Here is an 11,367-nt window from a genome sequence, read left to right on the forward strand (position 1 = left end):
AACCGAGCCGCTTTAGACACCACTATGCTAGGAAAACAGTCCTAAAAAGATAGTAGGAAAATAATCAACAATTTAAATAACATACAATTAGTTACTATAAGGTATTCGAGATCCTCTCACCATAAGATTTTATTTTGTTTTTCCTCATTTTATAATAATACTGATAACTAGTTAGCATGTAGGACACAAACCTCTCGAAGATCCCTCCAATTCTATCCCTAAGAATTTTGAGTTCTTGTCCCCTCTATCACATGAGACGATATCGCCAAAAACATATTCCATTTCAATGTAGAAGTGTGGGAAGAACTTTCTACTACTACTACTCCTTTTTCAATTAACGGATGTCGATTATAGCTGGTGTTGAAAATCACCCTGATTGTTCTTAGTTCTTCCTCTTAAAAACCCAAGCTTGAAAGCGGGTTTTGTAGTTAGTTACATCCACCACCTTGGTGCTAGCTTCCTTGAACTCCTCAAGATGTCCACTTCTATTCCTCACCTATCCTATTTCAACTCCTCAATCTTCCACTTCCATCTTCTCCTAATTATCTCCTTCCTTTTGAAACTCATGTAGATTCATGTTGGCATATACGTATATGGCTCTTTTGCGATTCAATTAATTAATTAAGGGAGAAGATTCCTTCTTGCTGCTCTCCACCAAAAGAAAAGATTTACGCTCGGTGGTTCCCACGCCGCATTCGATTTGCGCCCTGTTCTTGGTGGTCATCGCAGCAACGGACCTCCTTCCCCTGCCATGCGCAATCGCCATGTCTGCACAGACCAGACAACAAAGACCTCCTGTGCAGGCAAATCGAACTGAGCTGACCGCATGCTCTCCATGCCGACCTACTGATGCCCACCCGTTGTGATGAATTTCTACGCAGCCTATTCCATCGCATTTAAGCCGTTCAGCTGCATCTCGCTTCCCTCGCTTCAGTGCAGCACAGAGAAGTTTGTGCACCTGCGAACATCACATGTAGAATCTTTGGTTCCAAGACCCTCTTGAGAGAATGGAGCCCTACTCTGCAACTCCTCCAAAAGCACGCGCTACAAAGAGAGAGAGAGAGAGAGAGAGAGAGAGAGAGAGAGAGAGACTTCCATCTATGCACCTGCCTCTCCCCATAGCCGATGCATATGCTCAGCATTTCTTGCACTCAATGCGTCGTCTTCAATTTGCTTATTCATCGACTGCAGGCTCGTGGGACCTGTCAAGCATTTCCACTGTCAATGCCCGCAAAAAATCATTTTTCCAAAAATACAAAATTCTTCATGATAACACATGTAAGCTATCTTTTTCTCTGTATGCCCCTCCACGTGCCACCTTCTCCCTCAAAGAGGCTCAAACCTATAAGAGCATCTCTTAAGATTCCTACGAAAAGAAATCAAAAAAAGATTGGGGCGACATACTTGGGATACTACCTCTGTTGGTGAATTTATACCATCTAAATCTAGTCACACCTTAATTAAGTTAGCGAATTTGTATGATCCCCAAAAAATTAAATGTAACAAAACCCTGATTCTTTTTTTTTTTGACAATCCAGCATATGGTTAAACCATAGAAAATGCCTTTACAAACTTACAATCTCCCATACCATAAGATGCAAGAATACCTATTAGTCAATTATGAGCCCGTTCTTTAGGGGCATCCTGTCCTTGAAGCATACTCCTTTCCCTAGTTTCTTTTAGGTATCATCTCAAAAATTACATTATGCGATTACTAATTCTTTGACCAATTAACAGGGTACTAACAAGGTGACCATCGTTCAAATTTGACCAGAGACTTGGCTGCTTATAACTATTGCAAGAGAGAAAGCTTTACTTGCATGATAATCCTCTAAACCAAACCTTACTGGATGTTTTTGAAATCCATTAAGAAAATGAATCTTATGCTTTTGTCAACCACTTGAGTAGAGAGAAAGAGAGAGAGAGAGACTCGATTTTGAGTTGGTCGACCCACAGTGAAGAGAGAGGCGTGGTCAGCTTTGTATTACAGGAGAGGCGAGTTGGCCCTGTGCTTCATGAGCCACAAAAGGGCGGAGCAAGGAGGACAGCTGGCATGGCTGTTGGAGGGAGGGCTATGGCCTTGTTTGCTCGCCGCTCGAAATAAGGAATGAGAGAGGGGGGGCGGGCGGTTGGTCTGCCCATCATCCTAGCACAGAGAAGATTGGGGAGGAGTCTTAGCCCATCTCTTGTGCTCATGGTAAAGAGGAAAGGGGGCTAGATGGCCTGCCCTAGCTGCACAAGGGAGAAGAGAAGTAGGTTGCCCTCACCTAGTTATGCACTTTAGTACACCAAGAAGACTCACTAGTTGACCATCCTCGTGGCCTTAGAAGAGATGAGAGCATGACCCTTTGAACCTACCGATAGGCGGCTAGACCACGGGTACACTACCCTAAATCAAGAGGAAGGAGGCGGCCTCCTTGGTTCCACCAATAGCTGGGGGTAAGGACGGGATGAAGAGGAAGAGCTTGCGGATGAGCACCCCTTGGGAGTAAGAAGATTGGAAGAGGGCCTTGCTTCTTTGCGTTCCAACACACACACACAGAGAGAGACCATGCTTAAGAAATAACCTGTGTGAAGGGGGTCACCCTTCGTTTTTGCATTCTATTTATAAAGCGAGAGAGAGAGAGAGAGAGAGAGAGAGAGAGAGACCATGCTTAAGAAATTACCAGTGTGAAGGCGGTCACCCTTCCTTTTGCATCCTATTTATAAAGAGAGAGAGAGAGAGAGAGAGAGAGAGAGAGAGAGAGAAGCACTCGAGGTGAGAGAGAGGGGTGAGAAATGAAATGAGGAGGGAGAGAAGGAGGTACCTACACGAGGGGACTCTTCTCTCTTTATTCCACTTCCTTCCCCTTTATTTACCTCTGCTTAACCTTCTCTCCCTATACAAGGTAAATTAAACCCATTAAATAGGCTCATTTTAAAAAGAATCCTACAACTTACTCAACCAACAATCAACAAAAAATTGAATTAACTAGCTAGCTTGAATAAAAGATAGACGGTTTGGACTTTAGCTGAGTGTCCCGCGCATTAGCAAACAATTTATCCAAGCTTATTGTGCATGTGCCATGATGTCTATTACGCTCTTGACTATGGATATTGTGCCTTGCTACAGTTAGCTTTGGTCCAGGTTCATAGCCCTAAGAAGAGGAAAATAAAAGGGCCTCGCTTAATACGAAAAGAAAATACCACAAACTTAAGACAATAAATAGACATAAACAATGGGGCAAGTCAAATTCCTTACTTAGATCAAAACATGGCGAGGGCCCGAGGGAGGGGGTGGGGGGGTGGAGGACTACCCTTACAGAAAAAGAGATAAAGCTAGGTTGCTTGGCCTAAAGAACCACCTTTAACTTTGCATCAAGTTATAATTGTGATTATCAATGATAATGAGATTATTTTTCTAGACTTGGCATATTGATAATAGAGATTGATTAGATGAGAAAATGGATTAGTAGAATGTAAAGACACCTTGTCGTAATCTATGGGGGGGAGAGAGAGAGAGAGAGAGAGAGAGAGAGAGAGAGAGAGAGAGACTACACATTGATTTTGAAGAGTATTTACAATCAAATCTTTTAATAAGCTTTTGCTCCTCAAATGAGTCATCCAAGCTATGTATGAGTGTTAACTCATGTTGAGCTGGAAATCTCAAGGCCTTGTTCTAGCTTAGTTGCATATGATGGACTCCAACCATAGTCTAATAATTGTGAAGCTTCACAATTCCTCTTAAGGCCCTGAAGCAGATGTGAATTGTTTACTTCTCTGTGTTGAAATAGACTTAAGTTGAGGTTACTCACCACAACCTTATCCCTAACAAAATGATAGTACACCTCCATGTGTTTAGTTCTTGATTTCATGATACACTAGGTGCCTAGCCAATTGTATGCTAGTAAGATTGTCATTGATATATATGACAACCTTCCTATCTACATGCATTGGCAAATTAACAAGTTGCTTGCTGCAAAGCCAAGCTACCTAACATATTGCTATTATAGAATCTCTATACTCTACCATTATACTAAACAATGATTAATTTTTATTGCCTTAAGTCATAACACTCCCAAAAGAGCACATGAATCTTATAGTACATCTTTTTTTTATTGCTACTTTTGTAATCAATATTTAGATAACCAGATGTCTCTAAAGGTACACCACCATCATAAACAACTACATAATCAATAATGGCCCTCAAATACTATAGTGTTCATTGATATGCCATCCAAATGAGGCTTTATAGAAACAAGCATAAATTGCCTTAAATTTCAAGCCTATTTGTGATGTTTACGTCTAAGCGTAGAGATTGTTTTGTAAATCAAGATCCCCACTATGTTTGTTTTAACACACGGCATGCATGCATGCGCACTTGTTTTGCTATTTTGATCCACTGCTTCCAAAATGAGCTTAGAATAGAATTAGCCAGATATAGATTTGCACAAATATTGTTTGATGGATAAGTTGTGCTACCATCAAAATTGCACAAAGTATGTTCTTGGATCTAGAAAGAGTGGATAAGGCATACCCACATACATGCATGTGTAGAGAGAGAGAGAGAGAGAGAGAGAGGAGAATAAAATTAAAAAATGCAATCCTTCTTTGTTTGATTTCATATCAAAGAGTTTGAAAAGTTGATTTTGTGTGTTTTCAATGCACTACTATTAAAAACTATGTAGCATAATTTTTGCACTAGAAAGAGAGTTGTTTAGAGAGAGAGAGAGAGAGAGAGAGAGAGAGAAAATACCTTCCCCAAAGGTGTAGCAAAAGCAAATTTAGAAACATATTTGGTTCTTAAGTAGCTAACTATTTAATCTTCAGTCTTCTCCTTTGCTAAATTAACTCCATGGAATCTTGAATTAAGGGTTGGATTAAATAAATTCTACAAATGATGCTTTTTTTTATTCCTTGACAAAAAATTTGTGCATGGGATGTTGTGGCAACCCTCAATTGATTATTAAGGTATCTTTTAACCAAAATTGTGCACATGAGTCTTAGTTGAGGAATTTTTTGTTTATATTAATTTTAGCGTTTTTAAGCACATGCTATGAAAGAAGTTGGCAAAATGTTGGTGCCTATCCAACTTAGCTACTTGAAACATCAAGATTTTACATATACCCAGGTTGGGACTTTTGGAAGGCTTGCCTAAATTATCTTTGCCGTTATATCTTGGGCTTTTGACGGTCATTATTTTAATTGTGGACCCATGAGACATATTTCTTTGAAATAGTCCTACAAATTTATTTATGAATGGTGGCACCTATTTCTATTTCCCCAATACATGACTCTTTATCAACAATGGAAGAAAAATCTAATTAAATGGGTTATAAGACTTTTTATTTTAAATATTAAAATGAGTGAATGCCATCACTGTATCCCTTTACAACTATATGTTGTTGTACTAGAACTATATTGCTTGTTTTCAAAGGTCTTTTTATTGTTATGGTTATGTACTAGCCTTCATGTTGGCTAGAGCATACTTGGATCTTGCTATTCTTATTGTTATCATCCAAACTTGTTTTGTGGTTTTACAAGTGGATCTAATCATGTAGATTTTATTGCATAAATGTTGTGTATCTTGTTTTATTTCTCTTCTTCTGCATCAATTGCTTCATTATTGTGTGCTCTTGGATAAAAACATGGTTCACCTATTGCTTATCAAAGTCTCTATGCAAGCTACTAACTCATATAATCTTGTTTGTATGCAAACAACTGTTATGAGCTTATTAGATGGTCATAATCAATTTGTAATGTTTAATAAAAATTGAATGTGCATGGTAAAATTTTGTTTCTTGTATGTTTGTAATAGGGTATATTTGAAACATAACTATAGCTATTATGCTTTGGTATGTGGGATGAAAACCTTACTCACATGGTCTTTTATTTAAGACTAAATCTGAAAAATAAGGATTTTTAAAGGGACAAATGTACTTAATTTTTCTTTAAATATTCAAGTGTAATTGAATAAAAATTGTCAAGATTGGGCTTGCGTGTCAATGGTTAATTCCTATTTTCAAGCTTTTACATGTTTGAACTGCTACTTGCTCACATGTATACCCTCCACGTAGACATTACAGTCTATTGATTGAAATGTTTCGAATGTGATAAAGTTGTGATTTTTTTCATTTATAGATGGTCTTTAATACAAAACTTAGGCTTTTATTTAAGTAGTTTTTTATTTAACCAACATGATTGTGTTAGCTGTGTCACAATAATGTCAAAGCTTTAATTATTTCTTAGAGTTGTGTGTACTAGTTGAAGTTTTAGGCTATGAGTTTTACAACATTCTTTGGTTTGTAAACTCTAGTGACATTTTTCATTGGGTACAAGTAGACCATTTCGCATTAGGTACAAGTCGACCATTAATTGGCCTCTCTTTTTTCTCTTCTATTAGCAATTTTAAGTTGATATTTTTTTGGATAAGTGGTGTTGATGAGGCAGATGATTAGAAGTGATTATATTGTACCTTTACTAGTGATTAGAAGTTCCAAGGATGCTAAATTATTGTTGTAACACTTACAAGCATCATTAACTAGTATAATTACGAAGAAGAATCATTAATAAATTTAAATATCAAGAATTAGCAGAAGTGTTTTGTCTACCACATAGACAATGATAACTAACTATACAACTATTTAAAATAAAATAACAAAGAAGTAGAGTTGTGGCGTGCTTACAAGATTGTTTTGGATATCTATAAATATTATATTAACTACATATACCATATTAGTGTTATTATCTTGACAAACAATCCTTCTTAAGTAGCACAAGTAGGTACAAGCTATATATCATGAATATTGATTGTAAGCATTACTAAGCTACACATAGCTAGCCATAATGAACAAAAATAAGTTTCATAGTTACTATGTGTATTATATGAACAGAAGTTAGTATCACTGGTGTTATACTTGGTACATAGAATACTTATGATGAGAAATTTCAAGGATAGTAGTTAATCTAGTAAATAATGAGAGTTAATACTGATGAGAAATGCTAAGGATAGTACTAATAATAATTCTAAAAGTATTACTAGCCTAGGTAAACATCACCAAGCAAGAAATGTTTATGCTCATTGCATAAATTATAAGGGTAAAGAGATTTTTAGGGGGGTTTTTATAACACTATCTAAGTGTCACAAATAGTAAGAAGCATATGTAGCTGGCATAAAAATCATCAAGCATATGTAGCTGGCATAAATACATGTCTTATATATTGTACCTTTACTAGTGATTAGAAGTTCCAAGGATGCTAAATTATTGTTGTAACACATACAAGCGTCATTAACTAGTATAATTGCAGAGAAGAATCATTAATAAATTTAAATATCAATAATTAGCAAAAGTGTTCTATCTACCACATAGACAATGATAACTAACTATTCAACTATTTAAAATAAAAGAACAAAGAACTAGAGTTGTGGCATGCTTACAAGATTGTTTTGGATATCTATAAATAGTATATTAACTACATATATCATATTATTGTAATTATCTTGACAAACAGTCCTTGTTAAGTAGCACTTAGTAAGGAACATGGAACATTTATATTGGTGATGAATAGTAGACTAGGTAACATGGAACATTGAATGCTAACATGCACATATCTAGTTACATATTAACCTTGTTTTAGCCTTGTGTTGTGGAAATGCTGAAAAAATTTAAAGTGATAAGGGGGATCAAGTAATCTTAAAATAGGTTGCTTTCTTGCAAATCTAACCACATTTGATATTTGGAGTATGCAAGATGGATAGATTTTATACTTAGTCTTGTGAAGAAGATTGACAAGGTCCTTAATAAATAAACTCAATCCAAACCAACATTAAGCATACTTCAAAAATTGCTTCTAGCAGCACTAACATCTTATTAGACTATATTTTCATGAAACTTCTTGCAATATATAAATTCCTATGGTCAATTTTTAAAATCTGATAGACAAGGTGTTGTCATATTGTTGAAACCTTGTTCACTACTATCAATTTAATCGGCATTATAAGGTTCATATTAAGAGGATCACTCTCTCTTTTCCATATATGTTGTTGAAACCTTGTTCACTACTATGAATTTAATCAGCATTATAAGGTTCATATATTTTAAGAGAATTACTCTCTCTTTTCCATAATCCCTGACCTAGCGCCTTTTACATCTATTTCTTTTGAATGGAAGTTGTTCAAGCAATGATAAACTACAATCCATGCAACATTATTTATTTAAAGTTTTTGAACACCATGTTGTAAAATTCCTAGCCTTTTCTTAACTAGGCAATACTTATCTTTGAATCATGCTTTTATGTTTTCTTTCATGTCTTAGTTTGTTTCTAGTTCATTCTTGATTCATGGTATTATTCTATGTTGATTGTCAAATTTGAGCATTAAGAGTATTCTTTCATGTTGTGTGACACACATCTTTTCCAAGTATTAGTGGATTTAGTGAAGCATGGTGGATAAAGTATCTTCAATTGCTCTTAAATATGCCATACTTTTCTCTCTTGTGTGTTATTTAGCTTTAAAATCAAATCAAGATAAATAGAGGGAGCAAATAATACAAATACATGGAGAGAAACAACAAGAGGGGGAAAGTGAGATAATAATAATAAAAAAGAAAAAGTGAAATAAATAGAAAGCAAGATTAGAGTGAGGACATAAAGAGATTGTCAAGAAGAGAGCGGGAGGCAGAGAGAGCTAGAGAGGTTTAACAATCATTTGATTTCTAATTCACAAGGATAGCGTATTGGTGTTTTTTGTGCCAAATCCTTCTACAATATTATGGTACTGCAAGTTTTAGTAATCTTTGGTTATACATTCGGAGAGTTTTCGGATCTCAAAAGGACCCTCTAAGGAATAGGATTTTTGGTGAGTTGCAAATTTGTTGGACTTTGAAATTTTGGACTCTAGTCATCAAGAGATTTTCGGTGATATATGGGTTGATAAGGTTTGGAATAGGGACAAGGAAGTTATTCAAAAGGTTCCTTTTATCCCAAGGAAAATTATCATAATGGTAATATTCCTTGGGCTAAAAGAAATCATTTGTATAACTTTCTTATCCCACTTCCAAATCTTATTAACCTATATATCACCTGAAAGCTCTTTATGAGTAGAATCTAAATTTACCATGTCTGACAAATTTAGTGCCCGTTTGCAAAAATTTTACACCCTTTAAGGAATATTGTGATATCAAATCTCTTAGAGGGTCCTTTTGAGACCCCAAAACTTCCCTAATGAAAAGACGTTTGCCCTAGTCAAAGATTATTTTATCAACCTACATTGTTTGGATACACAAGTTTACTAACACTAATTGAATTTTTCAAAGAAAAATAGCTGGATATTTATGTAGATCTCATTACTTCAAGGCTTCCCAAATTGAAATGAATGAACTATTCTTTTAGGATAGTAGATGTGGAATAGTTTAATAAAGTTATTTTTACTAGAGAAAATAGAAAACTATTTAATCTTGCTAGGGTATTTATTACATAAGTATTATTCTAAGTTGGAGATATATGTTAGATAAAGGTAAAATGTTATACAATCATTTTTTAACAAATATATTTTAAAATATGATACCACTTTGCAAACGAGTATACTAAACATTCAAACTTTAATTATTTACCAAATAGAGCATATCATAGGCATGGCACGCTTCATAAGTATGTGTGTTCCAAATCCCAATATAATTTGGAGGAATACCCACCATGTTTAGAATTTACTTATCATAATTTCAACTATTGGATTTAATTCATTCATTTTGATGTATATCATGATATTAGCGTGCATAAATTCTGCTACTATGATGAGCTCAAAATTGAGAAGATGCAATTGGTCATTATAGGAAGCTTAAAAATGACAAATATCAGGAGAGAGCATTATAGATAGACAACATAACATTTTTTTTTTAACGATAAAAACAAAGTAGTAATTTTGTTGGGGTTAAGGCCTATGTGCCTTGACCGGTCGCCTAGGTCATGGGCGTCCGCCCACTGTTACCCTATACTTATAGTGAGTATATTGTGTAAAGGGAGCTGCCACTTCACAGTCTCCCCACCCACATCGTGTGTGTGTCTCCTTCTCTCTCTCTCACTCTCCGTCTGTGGTGCTCCCCGATCCCCTTCAATTGGTATCAGAGCTATGGTGACCGCGGAGAGCACGACGGCTTTGAGAGCTTCAAGGCGATAGCTCGCTCGCTCTCGACGGTCGAGCGATTAAGAAATCTTGGAAGCTTTGTGAGAATGCAATGGGATCTTGTGAGCTCAGTTGAGAGTGATGTATGTTCTTGTGGAAGCTCAGAAAGGAGTGTGGAAGACTGTGTGTAAGTGAAGGTGCTGCCCTAAAAACTGTGTGCGCAGCAGCACTGTTTTCAGATTCGTTTTTCTCCTTGTAGAATGTAGATCTGAGAATTCTGTCCTATGCTACCCATCCGTTTCGACGTGGTCTACAACTTTGCAGAAGAAACTTTTTGCAAATTCCTCACCGTTTTGCTGATATTCAGCTCAGACTGACTGTATACAGACATTCTAGATTTTCTGTTGTCGCATTGTGTGCGAGTTTGATGCACTTTTGGAAGCACGGGAGATGCTTGAAATTGAGCGCATAAATTTTGAGTTAAAGATGCAATTGCAGCTTGTGTTAAGCTTGTGGTTTGAGGATTTTTTGGTAGACTTGCGCAACGAAGTACGGAGGCGTTTACACACCACCGAGGTGGTCTCTTGAGAAACGCAGTTTTTTGGAGCACACAGGTGGAGCTTCTTTCACTGGTTTTCACAGGATACTTTCGCAGTGATTTTGTGCTTGGATTCATGGTCTTTGCGGATGGTTTGCATATGGTTATGGCGCATGGTTGATGCCCATTATATATGCATTTTGGCGAGTACTTTCAAGTGCCGGTGAGCTCTCTTGAGAGCATTGTTTTTGCATTGATCAAGTTTTCGAATTGCAACTCTTTTGGCGCTTGCTTATGCGCAGTCACTCCGTTGATGTACGTTGAGTGCGGATTGCCATTGTATGTGAAAAGTGGAGCCATTTTGACATTTCTACTCATTGGCATTGAGTAGTGTAATGGTTTATGGTAGAGATTGTACTTGAGTTTTTTGCTCAGTTTTCAGGGGAAATTCTGTCAGATTTTTCCTAGATTCTCGCCATAGTTTGTGATCGAGTGTTTACTCTCACTTTGATAGGTTTTGTCAATTTGGACACAGTTTTGTGTTTTTTGTATCCACTCTCGCAAGAGTGAGGAGCTGTGTATCTTTCTTTGGTTGAGATAGTGGTTTGCTCTCGGGTGAGAGTCTTGTGATCTCGAGCATTGTTTGCCATAGTTTTGCAGAGCTTATGCATGTATGTTGAGTGTAGTTTGATGCGCATTGATTGCTCATTGTATTGAGCTTGCAGGACAA

At 36.5% G+C, this 11,367-nt stretch overlaps 1 protein-coding gene across 1 annotated transcript; it reads right to left on the reverse strand.

Annotated features, from left to right (window-relative positions):
- Window positions 1-294: 294 nt before the first annotated feature.
- Window positions 295-2,217, reverse strand: LOC147460619 (uncharacterized). The gene is made up of 3 exons (XM_086499063.1): window positions 1,931-2,217; window positions 1,107-1,202; window positions 295-958 (listed from the first exon to the last, which is right to left on the reverse strand). Exons 2-3 carry the CDS (start codon window positions 1,140-1,142, stop codon window positions 614-616), a joined length of 381 nt encoding a protein of 126 aa, XP_086355189.1. The 5' UTR covers window positions 1,143-1,202; window positions 1,931-2,217; the 3' UTR covers window positions 295-613.
- Between the last annotated feature and the right edge of the window lie 9,150 nt (window positions 2,218-11,367).

Source organism: Adiantum capillus-veneris, chromosome 3 (assembly GCF_014529385.1).
Source record: "Adiantum capillus-veneris isolate H3 chromosome 3, ASM1452938v2, whole genome shotgun sequence".
NCBI lineage: Eukaryota > Viridiplantae > Streptophyta > Polypodiopsida > Polypodiales > Pteridaceae > Adiantum > Adiantum capillus-veneris.